At 35.6% G+C, this 23314-nt stretch overlaps 1 protein-coding gene across 6 annotated transcripts in view; it reads left to right on the top strand.

Annotated features, from left to right (window-relative positions):
• Positions 1-23314, top strand: part of CEP78 (centrosomal protein 78) — a 41124-nt gene that overhangs the window by 5472 nt on the left and 12338 nt on the right. For 4 of the 6 annotated variants that reach the window (XM_030809633.1, XM_030809630.1, XM_030809640.1 and 1 more), the window contains exons 4-12: positions 1327-1430; positions 3080-3254; positions 6262-6375; positions 7880-7944; positions 8352-8463; positions 11464-11599; positions 12788-12833; positions 14399-14527; positions 22320-22397. In XM_030809633.1, coding sequence (XP_030665493.1) covers positions 1327-1430; positions 3080-3254; positions 6262-6375; positions 7880-7944; positions 8352-8463; positions 11464-11599; positions 12788-12833; positions 14399-14527; positions 22320-22397 — 959 coding nt within the window. Of the gene's footprint in view, positions 1-1326; positions 1431-3079; positions 3255-6261; positions 6376-7879; positions 7945-8351; positions 8464-11460; positions 11600-12787; positions 12834-14398; positions 14528-22319; positions 22398-23314 lie in introns of all 6 variants that reach the window. The other 2 variants (XM_030809631.1, XM_003267444.4) reach the window with 1 other exon arrangement.

Below are 23314 nucleotides of genomic sequence, written 5' to 3'. Positions count from 1 at the left end.
ATCAAGCTGGTTTCATGTTTCCCTACATGCCATGTTAATTCCCATCTGTACCTTTTTCTTACTACTGCCTCATGTGCTTGTTCAAACCTTGGTCCAGTCTCAAGTCTACCATGAAAGCTTGGCATGCTGAATATAATCTGAACTAACTTTACTTAAGTTTGTGTTAAACCACAGACCACACAAATATATACCATCTGGTATTCTCTGTTTTTTTGTGTTTGTTCATCTTTTAGAGTTTTTCTTCAAGAAATATTTATGGGAAGGAAATAGCAAGATGTAAAGAGGCCGGGCGCGGTGGCTCACGCCTGTAATCCCAGCAATTTGGGAGGCCGACGTGGGTGGATCATGAGATCAGGAGATCGAGACCGTCCTGGCTAACATGGTGAAACCCCGTCTCTACTAAAAAAAATACAAAAAAATTCGCCAGGCGTGGTGGCGGGTGTCTGTAGTCCCAGCCACTAGAGAGGCTGAGGCAGGAGAATGGTGTGAACCCGGGAGGCAGAGGTTGCAGTGAGCCAAGATCGCACCACTGCACTCCAGCCTGGGCGATAGAGCAAGACTCTGTCTCAAAAAAAAAAAAAAAAAAGATGTAAAGAGAAAAATCCTCATTACTTTAAATAATTAAAACATATATACAATCAATTTTAATGCACTGTGGTATGTTCCAAAATAGGAAATATGAGCAAAGTGCTGTATAGGAGCGTATAAAAGGCTGACAGACTTGGGGGGAAGGGGTTGGAATCATGGAAATTATCACAGAAGGTGACTGTTGGTTGGGATCCTGAAGTCTTGACTTGTATTCGTTGTGTGGAATAGTGATCTGGAGGGGTAAGGAAGCCTGCATTTCAATTTGAGGGAGCAGAGAGTTAAAAGGCCTCTGTCTTCTATTGTTCTAGTACATTAGGTGCTCTAGTATAACACCTAATAAAATTCTGGGTTTATAGTTGACACTGAATTGTTGGTTGATAACAGATTGAGATCTGCTCTTGGAAATGAAAATAGGAAGAGTTTTATGTTTTTTATGTTTTTCTTTCAGATGTCTCAAAAAGTATATAGAACTGTACCGTGGTCGGAAGTAAGGTTTCAGTATTCAGTCTATTCAATTTTGGCATCTAAATAGAATTGAACTATTGCAATAAACTGGAGTAACTCTTTGTTACTGACATATTTTAGAATGTACCAATCAGTTGCTTAGGTAGATTGTCGATAGTGATTTTAAGAATATAACTATAAAATAGAAAAGACATAAGAAGAGCAAATAAATCAAGATTGACTAGATTGTATACACTCTTCATCTTATTGTATGTGGTTGTTTTTCCATTTTAGTTATTTGTCAAGGTATAAAGAGCTCTATCACTCTTAAGACAGTCAACTTCACAGGATGTAATCTGACATGGCAGGGAGCAGATTACATGGCCAAGATCTTAAAGGTAACTTTATGTTCCAACTTCCATGAAAATGTGTTGTATGATTGCCACACATTAATATTTTGATACAAGACAGCAGTTATTTTTGTCTTTTGATACATACGGGCATTGCAGTTTTAATTTTGTTTAAAGAATGTGACCAATTTTCAGCCTGGGGTTCTACCATTTAGAAATCTTAGAAATAGGAGACCTAAAATATAATAATTAGGTTTTTCTGTAAATATGGTTTGTAAAACAATAATTTTAAAGGTGCCTTAACAACTTTATAGTAGTTATTACTACTGTATTTAGGACAAAATTACATAATAATGTGACATGAAGGCTTTTTAGTAATTTGATGGTATAGATCAGGGGTAGTCAAACTATGGCCTGTGGACCAAATCTAGCCTATCACCTATTTTTGTAAATAAAGTTTTGAAGCATAGTCATGCCCATTTGTTCACATATTAACTATTGCTACACCCTACACTAGGAGAGTTGAGTAGTTGCAAAGGAAACTATATGATCCACAAAGCTGAAAATGTTTATTTTGGGGCCTTTACAGCTCAAGCCCACTCTCCGTGGGATAGATGGTGGTTACACATGTGGATTCTGAAGCCAGATGGCCTAGGCTAAAACCTGAGCTCCCTCCCATTTAATAACTTGTGACCATGGGCAAATTAATTAACCGCTCTGTTCCTCCGTTTTCTCATCCATAAAATGTGTATAATAAGAAAACCTGCTGTGTCTATCATTCTTAGGATTTAATGAACTAATGTGTACAAAATAGTGCCTGGCTATCTAAGTGTTTGCTGTTATTTCCTCTTACTGCTTTTATACAGTTATTATGAATAGCAAATGACACCAACAATTTCCATTTGACAGAGTTGTAGGAGCTTTGAATCTTTTGTTGTTTTAGAATGTAATAAAATTTTTTTTCTCTTAAAATCAGTGTTCCCTGTTACCAAAATTTACTTTATGGATATAGATAAGTGATTATGTCTTTAAGATAATACTTGTGGTTAAAACTCAAACCACCAATTTCCTAAGGCATATCAACCTTGCTTTGTGTATTCTAGGCCTCTAAATTTGGTGTGCATACCCTAAGTAATATGTGAGATCCCTTGGGTTAGGAGAAGAAAATATTAACCTCTATATTTTTATATCATTTAAAAAATATCTGTTGTTTCTGTTTGATTTGTAATATACATAAAATATGTATATAGAACTTCCTTTATATAGTTTATTAATAAATAACATACATGTTAAATGTTTACTTGTGGGATGTCCAGTCAAGTGTTTAGAGACCACTGGAGGACAGAACGATATGATTTAGAGGCTCAGCAATGATAGAATTTAGAACCAATGCCTTCACTTGGCATATAAAGAAAATAAAATTCTTAGAAGTTAACTAAGTTGTCAGTTTACATAAAGTAATCAGTAACAGGTCATTAGTGGTTAGGGTCACACAGCTAGTCAGTGACAGACTAGGATCTGGGTCACCGACTCCTTACTCAAAATCTACTATTTAATCAGTCTCTCTGATTAACCCACCCGGCATATGTACCTGGTGTGTGTGTAAAACTCTGATGTAATCAGCTGTACTTAGTTCCTTTTAGTCTTCCTATCTCTTTATCCAAGTGTATTAATTTCATCTTATTAAATCTTTGAAGTATCAGACCATGAGAAGGCATGAAGAAACCTGGGCTGAGAGTCTTCGCTATAGGAGACCTGATCTTGACTGTATGGCTGGCTTAAGACGTATCACATTGAATTGCAACACACTCATTGGTGACCTAGGTGCAAGTGCTTTTGCAGACTCTCTCAGTGAGGATTTATGGCTGAGAGGTAAGTTAAATAAACTTGTAAGATGGAAAATATTGAATTTTTTGATATTAAATATGCTTAACTCTTGGCACAGTAATGTTGTCCTAAGGTTTTTTAAAAAGCCTCTCTTTTCTAATAGGTTTTATTTTGTTTTTAAGCCTTTGTAAAAGTTACATATATTCTTTATAGAAAATACCAAGTAACAAGAAAAATAGTACATATAATCTCAATGCCTGGAGATAAAATGTTCATTTTGGCGTATACACTTTCAGTATTGTTTTTTCCTGCAGATACATTTGTGTGCTTAGAGTTACAAGAACAGAACTATAGTGCACTTACCATTTTGTAACCCTGCTTTTTTTATTTAATGATGTATCATGTAGTACTCTATTACATTGAGGCATAATAATTTAATTCCCTGCTATTAGATATTTAGGCAGTTTGTGCTTTTCCCCTGTTATAAACAACTCTGTAGTAAACTCCTTATGTATACATCTCTGTGTCCATTGAAGTTACTTTTTTTTTTTTTTTTTTTTTTTTTGAGGCAGGGTCTTTGTTGCCCAGGCTGGAGTGCAATGGCATAATCATACCGCACTGTAGCCTTAAACTCCTGGCTCAAGTATCCTCCCACATTACCCCCCTGAGTAGCTGGGACTACAGTTGCACACCACCACGCCAGGCTAATTTTTGTGGAGACAGGGTCTTGCTGTGTTGCCCAGGCTGGTTTCAAACTCCTGGGCCCAAACAGTTCTCTTGCCTTGGCCTCCCAAAGTGCTGGGATTCCAGGCATGAGCCACTGCGCCCAGCCTGAAGTTACTCCTGTAGGATAAATTAGTAAAGTTGAGTAACTCAGTATAATATGTTTCTTAAAGACTTTCGATACGTGTTACCAAATTGCCTTCCAGAAATGCTGTGCCATATTATAGTCTCATAAATGCTGGATTGTGTCTATTGTAAAACCTTAAACTTTACAAAAATGAGAACTCCCTTGCTTTTTCTTTTTTAATGCAAATGGGATTGCTCTCTGAATTTTATAACTTTTTTCACTCAGTCTAGCATATCTTAAATCAATAAGTTTACATTTACCATATCATTTTTAGTGACTCTTCAGGGTTCCATTTGTTAATATGCAATAGTACACTTAGCTTATCCATTCCTATTAGATGTCTAAGCTATTTCCAGTTTTTCATTGTTATAAACAGTACTTTGATACCTGTCGTTGCCCGTGTCTAATTTCCTTCTGGTAAATTCTTAGAAGGAGAGTTGCTGTGTTAACAGAGTCTGCACATTTTAAAGGTTTTTTTAAAATGTGACCTTCACCAATCTGATAGAAGCATAATCACATTTAATTGTTTTAGTTTATATTCATTTGATTTACTAGTGAGATTTACTGGTTATTTTTATTAATTTGGCTAGTTGGATAATTACATCCTATGCTCATTCTTCTGCAGCAAGAGTTTGTAAAGGTTTTACCATATTCTATCAGATCCATATATCTGACTTATTTCTGTGTGTCTTGTGATGTCTTAGTTAGGGCTTCATAGAATATTCTATATTATATATAGTATATATTATATAACTCCGTTATAAAAGCATATAACAGAATTATATTCTGGGTGGCTTAAAGAGAAGACATTCATTTCTCACAGTTCTAGAGTCCGAGAAGCCCAAAATCCAGATGCCAGTAGATAGATGTCAGGTGAGGGCATTCTCCCTAGCTTATGGAAGGCTTTTATATCCTTAAATGGTGGCGAGAGAGAACTTTAGTCTCTTTTTTTTCTTATAAGGACACTAATCCCATGACGGCTCCACTCTCAAGACCTCAGCTAAACCTAATTACCTCTCAAAGGCCCCACTTCCTAATACTACTACCCTGTTGGGGGTTAGGGTTTCAATATACATTTTTGGGGAATACAGACATGTAGTCCATAACATGAGGTTTTGAAAGACTTCAGTTATTTTATGTAATGGTATACATGTGCTTTTGCTCTGATGTAATCTTTTTTTATACCTGTACTTTTGTGATTATCCTTTTGAGTTTAAATGAGTAGATTGTTCAGCCTCAGTGTTACTAGTATTCATGAGCATTTGGTTAGTTCTTTGACCTTTTACTTGAGGGAGAATTCTTGACCATTATTTTTTCATGATAGGTTTTTAGTATATAATCTCTATAATCTCTATTCACACATTCTTTGGATTCATTATTTCTATCTCCTTAGAGTTCTTTCTTTGTCATTTTTATTCTAAAACTAACAGTTCTTACATTTTTGTATTTTCTTTTCCCTTTTTTAATGTAATTTTTTGAGAGTCACTTGGAGTTTGAATTTGAATTTGATGATGAATCTAGTGCAATTTCTGAGCGCCACCCAGTTTTTGCCTATGAGGTTTACACTGCCCCTAGCATCCTTGTTAATTATGAACAAATATTCATTCTGTGATGTTTTATGTAGAGTTATTTTTCAACTCTGTAATTGTAAAATATGTTGGGTAATTTATTGGTACTAAAGGGAGGGTAATCATGACACATCTATGAAGAGGGTTTCTTTTTTGTATTATGTGTGTGCATATGGTTTTGTATTTTTATTTTTTCAATACTCAAGATTAAAAACTGGCCATGAGTAGTCTTGGGCAGGAGTCTTCCAGGCATGAATAAGTGGGAGTTGTCTGTATGTTAAATCTGTATAGAATTGGCCGGGCAAGGTGGCTCATGCCTGTAATCCCAGCACTTTGGGAGGCTGAGGTGGGCGGATCACAAGGTCAGGAGATTGAGACCATCCTGGCTAACACGGTGAAACCCTGTCTCTACTAAAAATACAAAAAAAATTAGCCATGCGTGGTGTCAGGCACTTGTAGTCCCAGCTACTCAGGAGGCTGAGGCAGGAGAATGGCATGAACCTGGGAGGCGGAGCTTGCAGTGAGCGGAGATAATGCCACTGCACTCCAACCTGGGCGACAGAGTGAGACTCCGTCTCAAAAAAAAAAAAATCTGTATAAAATTAGCGAGTGACCGTTTGTCTTTCATTGAAAGCTCTTGACCTGCAACAGTGCGGCCTCACCAATGAAGGAGCAAAGGCTTTGCTAGAGGCCCTTGAAACCAATACAACTCTTGTCGTTCTGGATATAAGAAAAAATCCACTCATTGGTATGTCGCTACAATATTTTTTATTGACTAACAAATAGCAAAAGAAAAAGAATTTCTCATGTATTGACAGTTTCGAAAACTTAATGTGTTTCCTTCCCTAATCTTACACTTTTGTAATCTTGCACTTTCTTATGTTTTTAGTAGATAATTTACTGATGAAAAGAGTTATACTTAAATTGCTCTTGGCAGCTACTCTGAATAGGAGTGAACCTAGATAATCTACTTCCACCAAGTGCATTATTTTCTTCTTGTGGAACTTCTGAATTCTTGGAAATAGTATTTCATTCATTTGTTGATTTGACAAGTAATTTTTGAATACTTCTATCTGCTAGATACTTGTTTAGGCACTAAACATACAGCAGTAAACCAGCTAGACAAATTCTTGGTCTCATAGAGCTTACATTCTAGTTGGGGAGTTATAGGTAATGTAATTTAGGTAGTAGGAAGTGCAAAAATACCTTAAGGTAAGAAGACAGATGGGGGCAGGTGGGACTATATTAGATAGGTTTGTTAGGGGACAGCTTCACTAAAAAAGTGACATTTGAGCAGAGACCTGATTAGGAGAGGAACAAGCCATGGAAGATGCAGATAAAGTACCTTCCAGGATGAGGAAGCAATGAATATGTAGGTACATAGGTGGCAGGGTGGATGGAGTATTTAAGGAAAAGCAAGAAGGCCAACATGGTTGGCGCACCGAGTAATGAAGAGCCTGGTATGCTACAAAGTCAGACGACTAGCCAGGGGCCTGATCTGGTAAGGTTTGAAGGTCACGGTAAGGACTTAGATAATTCTAAATGAGCTGAAAACCATGGGAGGATTTTGAGCTGGTAAGGTTATATTCCAAGTAGTAATTCAGTCAGACGACTTGGTGTGGAGAATACACTTGTAGGGGGCTATAAAAGGGAAAGAGGGAGGCCAGTTAGGAGGCTCACACTGGTCCAAGTTAGAGATGGCTTTGGCTTCACTTAGGGTGGAAGGTTGGAGGTGGTAAAAAGTGGTTGAAGCAAGGTGTAGCTAACAAGACTTGTGGGGTATAAAGGAAATAGTAATTTTTTTTAAAAAGTCCTAGGTGATTTTGCATACAACTGAGTGGTACTGTTTATAGAGAAAAGGAGGCTGTGGAGAAGAGCAACTTTGGGGGTGCAACATGACTTTGATTTGGGTATATTAGGTGCCTTTTAAGCATCTAAGTATCTGGACAGTGTTTAGGCTTTTGATTTCCTATTTAGAGGTATCTAAAGCTACTTTAGTTCCAAAGTGTTTACACTTGATCTTTGCTGCTGCCAAAATAGTAGCCGTTAGGGACAATATGCGTGTAGGAATACTTTGTTTTTGAGGAAAAAGGTAGAATACTCAAAGGGGGAAAAGGTATATAATTACATTATATGGAATTCATATTTAATTTCATGGGAAAAAGCAATAATTGGTTGGCTTTTGTTTTTAAATGGGAATAGCCACTCACTGGGAAATAATTACTATAATTTCAATTTTTATTTTACTTTAGATCATTCTGTGATGAAAGCAGTTATCAAAAAAGTTCTCCAGAATGGAAGGAGTGCCAAATCAGAGGTATATCATGTTTTATTTCTCCAGAAAGAATTCTTATTTAATTGCTTTTCTTCTGGGATCTCACTGTACTGCCCAGCCTGGGCTCAAACTTCTGAGCTCCAGTGATCTTCCCCCTTCCCAGCTTCCTAGGTAGCTAGCACTGTAGGTATATATCATTGTGCCCAGCTTTTCATCTGTTTTGAATAAAATGAAACTATTAAGGCACTTTTCTGCCATCTTAAATTTACAGTCCAATCAAATGTCTTTTCTGTTTTTGTAAATACCGTATGATTCTTTAATTTTGGGTCCTAGAACTGCTGATTTCAAACCTTTTATTTTAACTTAGAGTATATTAACAATTTCCATTTAAGATGTAGCCCCATAAATGATCTGTAACTGAAATGTAGTGTTTATTCTCTCCCTTTTAGTACCAGTGGATAACTTCTCCATCAGTGAAGGAACCATCCAAAACTGCTAAACAGAAAAAGAGAACTATAATTCTAGGAAGTGGTCACAAAGGAAAAGCTACTATTAGAATTGGTAACCTTTTCTGTCTTGGCTTTTTAATGCTACTAGTGTTCTAGTGTGTTAAAATTAAAATATCTTCTTATTGTATGATATTGACAGTAACAACCAATATTGACTCCGTGCATATTACGAGGACTATAATTGTTCTGATAAGATTATGAGAATTTATGGAATGTAGAAATAGTAAATGAATCATTAGGAAAGGGATGCTAGTGCTTCCATTTAAAAAATTACCCTTATTTGTTTTTCATACAATATTCATCATTTTGGATATCTTTTCTGATTCATGATTACTTTTGATACTTTGCAATTGAAATTTGGGATGCACTTTGATGACAGTTTTAGCAGTGCTTTTGTATGATTTTGTTGTTGTTAATGAAGAATTATCCTTTCATACTATAGAAAACAAAATTTCTTCCCCGTTCCATTTTTTTTCCCGTTTCCTCCTCCTTCCTTGCAAATTCTTACCCAGAGTTGTTGAATCAGGTAGCACTTTGCTTCTTTCAAAGATGAAATAACCTTAAAATGTATGTAATCCTTGTAAAACAATACCGCAGGTAAGTTTATTACCCAGAGATGGAACATTTTAGACAAACATTCCCTAAATGTTTGCTATTTATGGTTTATTTAATCTGCCAAATAATAGTCTAGAATTTTGAAATTGTCTATAATTTTGTGACCAAGAATAATGAAAAAAAGACTTTATAAACTCTTTATCAGCTAATGGCATAAATTTCACATTCTCCTGAATATATAAATTTGGTATAATCTAGTTCTACTGATATTTTCATATTCTTTTTTAAAGAGTCTAACTTTTGTAGAACACATTATCTTTAGTCATAAGTAGCCTTTTTTTACTGATAAGAATGAGTGACAGTGGAATAAGTTAAGCCAAATCTAATATGAAAGTGACCTTTTCTTGTAAGTAACTTTGAATTTTGAAACAGTAAAACCATGAAGACTAATACAGAGAAAAAAAATTAATGTTTTTATGTTTGTAATCTGCCAGTTTCCCAGAAAAAGGTTTGTGGTGACTTTAGTTACATACCCTGTACATTAAGATCACCAAACAATTAACACCAGATAATCTTTTATTTGGATGCTACTTGAAATTTTTAAAAGATATCACTTGACTTAATATCACTGAACTGTACACTTAAAAATGGCTAAGATATAAAACATTTAACATAAAATATAAAACATTAGAAATGCTATACTTTTAGTGTCTAGTGGTATATAATTGGACATCACTGAATGAGAATAAAAAACAAAAATCTTTTTTCTTAGCATGATTAAAGAAATTGGAAATGTGACTGAAGTTTACAAGCTCACTGAGCTATTTTAAGAGTAACTTTATTTCTCGGGCTTTTTTTGTATTTGCCTCAGTAATTTGGAGACACAGAGGTAAGCCAAATCAGTGTCTGGCTGTATATTTAATAGTTAGGTGTCAGTGAGTATAGGGGTTATATAATTTATATAAATTATGTCACATTCATATTGCAATTACGTGTGCAGACAGAAGATAGGAAACTATAATTTTTTTCATCTAACAAGATAAGTAAATTAGTTTGGTTTTAATTAAAATTTATATTTGCAGCCGGGCACAGTAGCTCACGCCTGTAATCCCAGCACTTTGGGAGGCCTAGGCGGGCGGATTGCCTGAGCTCAGGAGTTGGAGACGAGCCTGGGCAACACAGTAAAACCCTGTCTCTACTAAAATACAAAAAACTAGCCGGGCGTGGCAGCGTGCACCTGTAATCCAAGCTCCTCGGAAGGCTAAGGCAGAAGAATTGCTTGGACCTGGGAGGCGGAGGTTGCAGTGAGCCAAGACTGTGCCACTGCACTCCAGCCTGGGCGACAGAGCAAGACTCTGTCTCCAAAGAAAAAAAAATTTATATTTGCATTACTTTCTACACATACCACAAACAATGCACAGGAACTTTTTTTTTAGGATAATTATATTAAAAACAGCACACAATGAGCTGAGGTCCTATATATTTATAAGAGGTATATAAATTTGTCCAGAGAAATTGCACGGCACGATGTGGTGATTATCAATAAGTTACACTATGGGAAGTATTTGTCCTGTATTACCACATACACATTCTTGTAGATGCTGTCCTAAAGCTGCTAAAGTAGATCTTCCATAGTAAAATAGATTGGAAGGATAAATATAACCATTTTAAGAAACTTAGATTATTTGTTCTCAGTGATATCAGAAACAATTATATATTTAAATGTGAATTTTATTAATATTAATAGGTCTAGCTTTTGCTACCAAATATTTCATTAAAAAAACTTGACTCTTTAATACCGAAATGTAGGATAAGACTTTACACTTCATTCTGTTATCCAGTAGGTTTAATTTGTTGTCTTTGTGTTCTGTAAAAGCAAATGAACACTGAAGGTGGACAGACTTATAGGCGGCAACATTGGCTCACCTACTAACCAGCTACCTTCAGTCTTACAACTTGGATAGTTTTTACATGATAAAATTAATCTCAAATTGAAATTTTGTTCCAATTCAGAAGGTTCTGTTTGGTAGGAGTCATGGGTGGATCTATGTTCTATCCTTGAGATTCAGGAATGCCAAAAATATTCTGAGATTTAATAACTTAAAATTTCTGCATAATGCATAATGAAGTGTATCACATATAATCTTTCATTCTTTAGGTTACATGTTTTACTTACCTTTGCGTGCTCCGCATGTCTCATATATTCAACTTATATTTTAGTTAAAGTGATAACTCGTTACTCTAGACAACTTATATTTTTATATATTTATTATATTTAAATATATTAAAAATATATTTATTCTTATATTTATTACTGGCCTATGTAAAAAGTTATTTACAAATTGATCCTGATTTAATGGACTTGGTGTCATTGTCAGGGACTTGGTGTCATAGTCAGGTGCCTATTTGTATTCTTTTTAAGAGTATGCACGTGTGCCTATTCATCTGTAGACCTTTAGTGCATCTTGATTCTTTCTTTTTAACACTTCTCAAGTAGGATTGGCTACAAAGAAACCTGTAAGTAGTGGCAGAAAACACTCCCTTGGTAAAGAATATTATGCGCCCGCACCTCTACCACCTGGTGTGTCTGGTTTCTTGCCATGGCGTACTGCAGAACGTGCAAAAAGACACAGGTAGGGTATTTTTATTTCCTATCTTTTAGGATAAAAATGGGATTCAAAATTCTTTATTTGGGAGCTTCTATTATGTGAGAGTTCTCTGCTTATGTCTATAGGGTAAAAATGACTCATGTGGCTTCTGCCTCATGAATCCTTTAAGGAAGAAAAACAAAAAATAATCCTAAGTAGGGTTTCAAGTTATTAAGTGTCACAGCAAGCTGTATCCCTGTGGGAGTCCAGAGGAAACTGAAATTATCTCCAATTGTGCAGGTGAGAAAAGGTTTCATCTAAAGTATGTGCAGTTAAACCAAGTCCTATAGGGCAGAAATAGGAATTTGGATATTTAAGATTGGGGAAAGGGCATTGTAAAGCATAGGAAATTGTTCAATGCAAAATGATAGGAAGTGTTGATTAGACTTAATCTAACTCAGCCAACTGGCCTAACTCATTTTAGTGAATCAAACCAGATATAACTAGTTTTAGCCAGTTACCTAGGGGGTAGCTATTCATAATAATTTTTGTCAGAAAAGTCTTTTAAAAATGTTGTACTATAATTTTTTGCTTAATAAATGAATTAGATTACTATAAATTATTTTCAAATGACTGACTTTTAGTGTTCAAGAAATTGGAGGTTAACAATTGCTTAAGAAAATAAAGAGAGTTGATTTTAAATAGGACTGGAAATAGGTGCTATGTAAAATATCTGTTCAATTGCTCAGATTAAATTGAATATGTATAATCTTTATTAGGCAACTGACGACTATACTTATTTCACAACTGGTAATGTGAATTATTATTGCATAAACTGTAGTGCTGAGGCCCCAGTCTTTACACTTTCATTTAATAACTTCACAGTTTCATATCTTCTTGAGATACTGACTAATTTCAAGTCCCATCTTGGTCACAAGGAGTTGTGAATTAGAGAACAATTAATATCACCAGTTAAAGAAGTTAGATTGGAAATCTGAACCATCCTAAACATAAGAACTACCTGCATCTTCAGAGTCTTATCCCAAAGCCGTTCTGCTAAATTGTTCAATTTTCTCCATAGCAGAGCTTTCCAGGCCCTTATTTGGAGGTGATTTATTTCTATGCACAGTTATGTATGGATAGTATACATAATACTAGCAAGTGTTATTACCTAGTGTTAACTGGTGGTGTATTTACATCAAAATATAACTTAATTTATCGATATCTTTTTAGGGGTTTCCCATTAATCAAAACACGTGATATATGTAATCAGTTGCAGGTACGTAGTTACCATGTTTATAATATGTAGGGGATTGGAATGGGAAGGGTGGAAGATCATTCTCTGTGCTCTTTAAACTGAATAGGGTCTTAAAAAACATTTCCCTCCCTGAAGTAAATTCATTTAAAATTTTCTGGGTTCTCCCAGTGCCACAGTATAGTCATGTGGATATGTCACACAATGGAGGCCTTGTGGTTTCATCTGTGTAGACAGGAAGTCATTTCTCTGGGTGCACAAATCAGCTGTTGCCCCCAGCAAAACAAATTTGACCACCATTTCTCACCCGACACATGGAGCTATCATAGTCAAGAATGTCCTTAAGTTTAAAAGAAATGTTCTTGGGGGATACATATTTTATTTATATATATATAAATTCCAGATTCTAAAGCTAAAACAAAGCAACCAGTCCTAAAGCCTCTGCTTTCTCAGAGCTTTTCTTTCTCCCTTGTCAGGATCAAACACATTCCCTGTCATTCTGCATCATGGTATTAGAGCAAGCGAATTCTGTCAGAGTATCAGATTTTCCTTTTCAGTTGTTTTTAGAGACTGTAATTTCTCTGTAAAAGATAGCACTACTGAGATGAAGGAGCACCTGTGTGTCCGTACTGCCCCTTGCATAGCCAAAAGTAGGGGCATGCATCTCATTCTACCATCTAGGATATTCAGGTACTGCAGGATTTATGCTTGTAGTAGATACTGCACTCTCGTGACTTCTCTTCTGTACAGTTATGTATCCCGGCACTTTTCTTTTTGTTCTGTGGACTTTTTATGGGATTGTGACACAGTCAATTTTGAAATATTTGGAAACATATTGAACAACATTCCAGTGGTGTTGAAACTTGACAGGAGAATTGCATTGTTATTACAGTAGTTTTGGCTTTAAGAAGGAGGAAAAGATGAGGTTTTTGATGTCTCAGTTTTAGTTGTGTGCATGTATTTGGTTAATTTTTTTTTTAATTCTAGTTTTTATTGTATTTTGTAGAGACAGGGTCTTGCTATGTTGCCCAGGCTGATCTCAAACTCCTGACCTCAAGCAATCCTCCTGCCTTGGCCTCCCATAGTGCTAGGATTACAGGCCATTCTAGTGTTTATTATTCACAGTTTAAATTATTCTTCCAATTCTTTGTGAGGCCTCCACTGATGGATTTTTTCTCCTAAAAATCGTCTTGTCTTCAAGACTCTGTGTGTGATGGTAGAGAATAAATTTCTCATCTGCAGTTGATCTGAGAAAAAATGTTTACCCTGCCTCCTCGCTTGGTTTATGTGAAAAAAGTGTAATAAAATAATATGGGTTATTTTTGGAAAGATTTTATGTAAAAAAGAAAAAAATAATATGGGCGATTCCAGTATTAATTATAAACCTTGTGTGAGAGAATTATTTCAGTGACATAGCAAGAATAAGTTAGTGTCTTTTTACTTTGTTATTGATTGTGTTAGACTAAGGAGTAGTGATAGACATTTACAGAGAATGACTTAACACTTCAGAAAGATCACTTTGATTAGATGTCCTTTAGTATTTGGTATTCAGTTTATATTATTATACAATCTTGTCCTCTTTCTTTAAGCAACCAGGTTTTCCTGTGACTGTGACAGTAGAGAGTCCTTCATCCTCTGAAATTGAAGAGGTTGATGATTCTTCAGAGAGTGTTCATGAAGTGCCTGAGAAAACTAGTATAAAACAAGAAGCATTACAGGTACAAAGCTATCACTTTAAAGATATGGAGAAGATCATTTCAAACTCTAGTTAGTTTTTGGTGAAAGCTTGATTATGCACTGGACAGCTTGCATGGGAATTCTGTTTTCCCCTTCCTTCTATCTCATATCCCTTGAATGGTTCTTTATCATAGAACAAGATAAAAGGGAGGATGTCTACACTCTAAGAAATAGAAATTGAAACATGTCATCAGTAATATATTTTCCTTTCCTTAGAATCATAGAATATTAGATTTAGGGAAGGCCTTAATGATCATAAGATAAACTCAAAGAAATTAAGCACTGAATGAAGGTAACCAGCTGATTCAGGGCTCTTTGGAAGGCCTTATCTTTTTGTGTGTGCTAGGAAGTCCACAATTAATTTTTAAAAATTAATACAATTTTCTTTTGTGTGAAACTTACAAATATGGAAGTAATTATCCCTTTTTAATATAGTTACATGTAGCTTATAAACAACAGGAATGTATGTCTCACAGTCTAAGATCAAGGCTCAGGCAGATTTGGTGTCTGGCGAGGGCCTGCTTTCTGGTTCATAGATGGCTTTTCACCGTGTCCTCACATGGTGGAAGGGCAGTTATCTTATTTTTATGTGACTATGGAAATCACTTTTTGATTTTCAAAAAATGAAGCCTGATTTTCATTTTTTAAATTAAAATTGGTGATATTTATATAGAGAAATTTTAAGATAATTACAAAAATGATAGAATATTAGAGGGAGAAATCTATAGATAATGTAGAATTGTCCCTATTATAAATGAGCACCTATTGTTTGTAGCATCTAAGTGGTTTATTACTAAGTTCCAGAGAAAAAACAAAATCCTAGAATGTCTGATTCATCTTCATTATTGTTTTAAATGTATTGTATTTATTTTCTTCACCAGGGGATTAGGAAATTGTATTCTAAAAGTGATTATAGCCATTGGGGAGACCAAGAAGGTTAGGAAATATAACTTGGGAATTTCTGATTCAAGATGCACTGAGAATTCTCTCAGCTCTTTTCTATTTTAAGAACTCCATAAAATGATGTTATCAAAATTTCTAACATATGTAAGCCTACAATAATCAAGAGAATTGAGGAGATTTCAACATATTTTTGAAATAGAGATGACAGATGGAAATGAGTATGAAACTGAAGCAGTAGAACAGAGGAAAACCATTGCCTAGAATATACACAGGGGAAGCCTACAGCTCAGAGGGAATCTAATCTAACTCCAGAAACAGCTCCATACACAGATATGCATATAGGAAAAAGGAAGGGAGCTAGAAATGTGACTAACATAGAGGGAGCTCCTTGACAGTTTGTATATGGAAGAGTTGACTCCTAGGCTTACCTTCACTCTCCTGAGATGAGATCATTTGACTTTGAAAAACAGTAAAGTAATTGGGGAGAACTAGGGTAGATAGTGTAGATTTTGCATGCTAGAAAAGGGTAGCTGAGGATATCCTGCCATATTGGCTACCCACTTCTTCATGCGTAAGAGAAGCTAGTCATCAGCTCCCAGTGATCCTCTGCTCCCTTATTCTTAAATAGAAAATAACCATGGTTCACCTGATAGTTGAGTAAAACTCACAACATGACAGGGAAAATAAAAGATGAAAAATATGTCCTGATAGGACCAGAGCTGATTAAGAGAACAAAAATACTTTAAGAAAAAAACTCTACTTAACATCCTTAGGTTTGTTAAGCACAAGTACGAAAGATACAGTGCCTTTAAAAAAGAAATAGGGTGTTGTTTAAAAAGGAATAGCAGAAAGGAAGGGTGGTCTCTTGGAAATTATAATGGTTGAAATAAATTCAGTAGGAATTAAGGAAATTCCTCAGTAGGTAGAACAGAAAGGCAGGAATGGAAAATACAACAGAAATCACACGGTAGCGAGGCTACATCTAGGAGGTCTAACATATTACTGTAAAAAATCTCAGGACAGAAAAAAACGGATGGAAGGAAATTACAAAAAAAGAATTAAAAGAAAGCTTGCCTTAGATAGACACATATAAGTAGACAGTCTTCACTGTAAAATTTCAAGATACTGAGGAAAGAAAGAAATCCCGAGAGAAAAATACCAGTCACCTAAAAAACAATAAAAACCAGACTTTATTATACTTCTCATCAGCTACCATGGATCTTGGAATTAGAAAGACACCTCCAAAGTTTTAAAATAATTGACAACCTGGAGTTTCCCATCCAGCCAAACTGTCAGTCGTAAGTTGGGGCTGAATAGGACATTTTGGACCTCCTGCACTATACTTTTTCTTGTTATTTGAAAACATAGTCCCGCAAAATGAGGGTATAAACCAAGAAGGAAGATAATAGGATATCAGGGATCAGTGGTTTCAGTGTGGAGAGCAGCAGGTCTGGATTTGAGAGGCTTCCATTGGTTGTGTGACTGAGAGCTTAAAAAATCCTTGAAGCATATTACTATGTATTAGGCACTGTTAGAATGAGGGAGGGGGAAAGAGAGAGAAGAAAAGAGGAAGGGAGGGAATCAAACTCCAGAGGAGAAAGTTCTGTTGGCACGAACATAAAACAAATTACACTATGGCAGATTTTTGAGCTACCACTGATGTACAAAAGGGAAAAAAATCCACTTGAGCTCGTCCGCCCTTTTCAGTGGCACAGCAGTCGGTGACCACCTGTCTAATTTGTTGTACAAACCAGAACACTTTTTAATAATGTAAGCAGGTGCTGTTAACACTAACATCAAGACAAGGGTTGTAAACTGGAACAGTCCAGGGCAACTTAAGATAGGCGGTCACTCTATACAAGGGCTGTGGCACTGAAACTGTATAGAAGGCGGTGTAACCTGTATATACACAGTTACAATGTAACTCTGCAGTAGGCAGTATTAATTTAATCGTAGTAGTGGAAATACTGACGTGGTCTGCAGCTTTGATTATCAGTTTGCATGTAACAGCAATAATAACTCACTTGTATCAGATTTAGCACGTATTGGACACTGTTCTAAGTGTTTTGCTTATATTAATTCATTTGATCCTCAGAATAACCTGTGGTAGGTGTTACTATTAGTCCTACTTTTCAGAAAAGAAGCTAAATTTAAGTAAGCCCAAACTGTACTTAAATTTAGAGTTGGATCAGGGATTTGAGCTTAAGCTTTCTGCCTGTTCTCTTAAACGCTGATCTATCTGTCTCTCAAAAAACAAACAACTCTGCATATAGAACAGAATATAAATATTAACTTTAACAGTGTAAAAGCTAAGTTTGGAAGGTGGACACAGGTGGAAAGAAGGGACAAAAGTATATATGTCCTTATTTTACAAAGCAGGGCATTGAGAGAGTTTAGAGTTGATAAACAATTTAGATTTTTAAGTAATGTATATCACTAGAAGTTGAAGAGATCATGACCAATGGAAAAACTAATGGTGATACAACTTTATTGAGAGGAGTAAGTAAATAAGTAAGAATGAACCAAACTCTTATTTAGTAAAGCAGGAAGTTAGTAAATAATGTCTAAAATTCGGTCATGTAGTAGTTACATAATATGTTATTTAGAACTAGAGAAGGATTAAAAAGAAGAATGGTTGACTTCAACCTCACACACAAAAAATTCCAAGTAGCCCATAAATATGGAAAAGTGTTCAGCCATAGCCATATAGGTAATCAGAGAAAAATGAACTGAAATCAGTATGAGATGCAACTACACTCCTATCAGATTGGCAAAAAATAAAATTTTATAGTGGCAGGTATTGTAGACCTGGAGTGTAATAAGAATCTTCCACCCTGCTTATACCGGAAGTATAAGTGAGCACACCTACTTTGGAAAGCGTTTAGCATTGTCTATCAATTGAAAGTATATAAATACCTTGGGACCCAACAAGTCATCCGAGGGTATATGCACCAGAAAAACAGGTGCAAAAGGGTCCACGTGCATCATTTGTAATAGTCCAACCTGAAAACAACCCAATGTCCATTAAGAATTAAAAATTAGATTGCATTTGTACACTGAGAAAACTATAAAAGTAATAAAATTGAATGAACAAGAGCTACAGGCAACAACAGATGAATTGTAAGAACAATGTTAAAAGAAAGACAGAAGATACAGAAGTCTGCATTCACTGTGATTCCCTTTAAGTTAGAAGTAGGCAAAACTAGATTGTTAGGGATGCATGCATATAAAGGAAATGATCATTAGGAAAATGAGGATGGTGTTTAATTCTGGGAGAAGGAGAGGGGCTTGTGATGAGTGGAAGATATGGGGGATTTCAGAGATGCTAGCTGGTTGTACTTGCAAACTTGGGTATATGGCTACATGAGTATTCCCTGATAGTGTGTTTTATGCACTTTTCAGTATGTATAGCATATTTTGTGATTAAAAAAACCTGCTTAAAGAAATGGTTGCCTCTGGAAAGCTGGATGTGTGAGTAAGGAGGAGGAGATTAACTTTCATTTTAAGCTCTTCTCTACTAATTCTATTTGTATGTTTATTCATTTTGCGTTGATCATATTCTGTACACCAGGCACTCTTTTCAGTTTTATATGTGTGTTAATTAATTTACTCCTTTCAAGAGCCCTATGATACATGAATTTATCTCCATTTTATAGATGAGGAAATTAAGACCTAGAGTTACTGAACTTGCCCAAGGTTATATAGCTGATGGGTAGGGCCAGAACTTTGCCTCAGAGAATCTGAATTTCCAAAAAATAACCTAAAAGAGAAATTTAAGTACTAATTAGAAAGCAAAGAAATGCACATTTAAGGAAGACAGTGCACATTTAAGGAAGACAGTAACCTTTTATCTATTAGAGAAAAACACACATTCTGTCTTTAACACACACATAAATCTTATATTGGCAGGGATTTTCTTTATTCAGCAATTATTTATTGGTTGTCTGCTTTGTGGTACACATAAATGCTGGGGATAAAGACTTAATAAAATATACTTCCTTCTCTTGAATATCTTGCACTTTAAGTGGGAAGGTAAGCCAACAGTTAGAGTAGAGGTGATATATCCAAGTGATAGACTGTTTCATTGCCAGTAGCAGTATAAAATCTTAGAAATCTTTTGGAAAGCAATTTGGATGTAAGTATTGCAGAGCCTTAAAAATGTTTATTTGCTTTGACCTAAAATTCCTTTTTTATTTATTGCAAGAAAATTATTCTAAATATGGGAGAACAAAACCTTCATGCTTAAAAGTGGTTATTTTATTTTATAATGTTGAAAAGTTGGAAACAGTCTTGTTAGCCATAAAGGAATGATTACATGAACCAATAAGCTGGCTCAGTGGAATATTTTATTTAGCCCACTAAAAAAGTCAAAGTTGGCCAGGCGCGGTGGCTGATGCCTGTAATCCCAGCACTTTGGGAGGCCAAGGCAGGCGGATCACGAGTTCAGGAGATCGAGACCATCCTGGCTAACATGGTGAAACCCTGTCTCTACTACAAATACAAAAAATTAGCCGTGCGTGGTGGCGGACACCTGTAGTCCCAGCTACTCAGGAGGCTGAAGCAGGAGAATGGTGTGAACCTGGGAGGCGGAGCTTGCAGTGAGCCGAGATCAGGCCACTGTACTCCAGCCTAGGCGACAGAGTGAGACTCCGTCTCAAAAAAAAAGAAAAGTCAGAGTTATGAGTTCTCTGATTCAATGTTAAATGGAAGAATGTCTAACATAAAATTGGATACACAGTCTTCCCTCAGCATACTCGGGTTATTCCATGACCCCATCCTCCAGCATATACCCAAATCCATGCATGCATGCTCAGGCCCCACAGTTGGCCTGTGGAACCAGGGTATATAAAAAGTCAGTCCTCCTTATGAGGTTTTGCATCGGAGAGTACTTGTTTTTTTTTTTTGTTTGTTTGTTTGTTTGTTTGTTTTGAGACGGAGTCTCGCTCTGTCGCCCAGGCTAGAGTGCAGTGGCACAATCTCAGCTCACTGCAACCTCTGCCTCCTGGGTTCAAGTGATTCTCCTGCCTCTGCCTCCCGAGTAGCTGGGATTACAGGTGCGCACCACCACACCCAGCTAATTTTTATATTTTTAGTAGAGACAGGGTTTCACCATGTTGGCCTGGATCTCCTGACCTCGTGATCCGCCTGCCCTCGGCCTCCCAAAGTGCTGGGATTGCAGGCAAGAGCCAGCATGCTAAGCCAGAATACTGTATTTTTGATCTGCATTTGGTTGAAAAAAATCTGCATATAATGGGCCTGCATACTTCAAGCCCTTGATATTCAAGTGTTGTTGTACAGGATAACATTTGATATTTCTGGGGTTGTGTTCCAGAAAAGAAATAAACTTTTCCATGTATAGAAGGGAGGAAGGGGAGCAGCTGTCAGAGAGGAAAATTACTACAACACTTCATCATTAGTCGTTTTTAAGTAGTGGAATGTTAAGTGATTTTACTTCCTAATTGTTTCATTTCATATTTCCTTATTTTCTTTAAGGAGCGTGAATTACTCTTTAAAGGAGTAATGAGGAGGGAACTTTCCTAAAAATGTAACATTATGTTCTCACTTCCTCCACTAGAGGGAGAAACAATTTCACGTAATTGTGCTTTGATGTGATTTTTAGAACTAGTTAGGAACGGAGGATTTTATTCTTCTTTCTCCAATTGTGATAAGTTTTTTGCTTATTTGCATGTTTGGTTAGAAGTTCTTTGATAACAGTTCTAAATATTAAAACCATTATATAAATAATAAGTAGTGGAATTTTGCAATTCCTTATTCCTTTTTCCCATAAAAACTTGGTTGGCTTTAACTGATAATGAAACATTAAAGAATTTGTAGTTATTAGTGCATTTACTGATTTTTCAAACGTGTTCTGAGTATAAAAATATATGCCCTTGAGAAAATTTTTGAAAATCATGAGAAACATTGAGGGAAATAAAACCCACCTCTGCATGGTACACACCACCTGGATATTTTGTAATTTGTCCTTTTATCTTAAAAGGGTATCAAAATATTTTGTCACATCATTGAATGCTCTTCCACATCAGAGAATCTTACTTAGCTTATGGACCATCTCCCAAGAAAAACGACCATTCATTAACTCTGGTTAAGACCCGTATCATTGTTTTTAGTGGCTCCATAGAGCATTTCATCACAGGGATGTGCTATTTTTTTTTTTTTTTAACCAATCACAATTTGGAGGCTTTTAGTTGTAAACAGTCCTGTGACATTGTGTTGGTAGATAAATCTTTGTCCACATGTTAGGTGATTTCCTTAAGGTAAATTCCCAGACATAGAATTGGTAGTATTTACTAAAGATTACTCCAGAAAGTGGCACCAATTTCCTTTCCTAATGTAAGTATACAGTAGAGTTCCTTCCCTCAACACTCTGGAGGGAACTGGAGAATCTCCATCATGTCTAATTCCTTTTGTATTTCAATCTTTACCAGAAAGAGCCCTGTCCCTTTCAATTGGTTACTTGACTTTTAATTTGCTGTTACATAATTCAGGTGTGTTAAGTGTATTACTAGGGCTTCCTATTATAAGGGATCCACAAATAAGAATATAATTTCTTTTTCATAGCCTTAATTTTTATTTCTGACTCAATAAATATATGTGTATGCCTTCTATGGTGAGCTGTCACAAATTTATTTTGGAAAGAGTGGAAATAAATCTGTAATGTGCAAATCTGATGTTTTTGGTAATTAATTTCCCTAGCATGGTATGATATTATACAAGCAGTAGGCTATAATCCTGATATCTGAGTTCATTTCTGGCCCTGTCCCCAAACACTCGGTGAGCTCAACAGCTGGAAGAGTTCTGGGGATCATATTGGGAATTAATTATAATATTTACTTTATTTCTTAATACTAGGAAAAACTGGAGGAGTGCCTAAAGCAGTTAAAGGAAGAAAGAGTAATAAGGCTTAAGGCTGATAAACGAGTCAGTGAGGTAAATAAAAGTTTTCTTACCTTTTGAGAGTTTTTTGTTTTGGTTTTGGTTTAACTTTAAGTCATACATACACACACTTTGTAAACTTTAAAGTGAGAAAATGTAGTGTATTGCAAATTGGTCACAGTATGTTAATGTTTGTATTTACTTATATTTGGTGATCGTGTGATCTGTATTCCAAAAAGCATGTTTTTTAAAAATGTAAAAATTGTAGTTTGTTTTCTTTTCCTCTGCTTTTATATGACTGGAGCTTATTTTCTATTCATGATGCATCAATTCAAGAATGCATTTATTAGGCTTATACGGTATATACAATTGCATAAAAGATGGGGATGAGACTATCTACTGAAGGTGAATTAGGAAAATGAATAAATAAGGTAAAAGATAATGGAAAACTGGTAAGAATGCAGTGAAAGATAAAAATCTATACCATGAGGATTAAATTAGGTGAATGTGCATAAGACCAGGGCATAAGCTAGAAAGTTCTACATAACTATAAGTTATTATTACAAAGCAAGTTTAAGGAGGAATTTTTGAAAGTATATGCATTGGTTTGAAAGACAGTTAATCATTCAGTAAAGGTTGAGCACCTGATTGTATAAGGCAAAAGGTGCATTGTGAACACAATGGCCTTTCTGAGAAATACTAGAGTTAGACTTATGTGTAGTATTAGATAAACAGATTTCGTGTGCAGGAGAGTACATATTTTCAAGAAGCAAAGGGGGAATATTGGTAATTGTACAGTTAGTAAATTGGGTATGATTTAGGACTTTTAAATTTATATATTAAGTATTTTACTGGCAAAAATTAGTCCTTAACAGCCAAATTGTAAAATGCTTACTCTTTATTTCATTGTCTAATTTAAGGGAAGCCTTAAACAGCTAACTTTTAAATATAGAATGATTCAGGTATGTATT

This window comes from Nomascus leucogenys, chromosome 1a, assembly GCF_006542625.1.
Source record: "Nomascus leucogenys isolate Asia chromosome 1a, Asia_NLE_v1, whole genome shotgun sequence".
Taxonomy (NCBI): domain Eukaryota; kingdom Metazoa; phylum Chordata; class Mammalia; order Primates; family Hylobatidae; genus Nomascus; species Nomascus leucogenys.
Note: the sequence above shows the minus strand (reverse complement) of the source record. Positions and strands in the feature narration are given on the sequence as shown.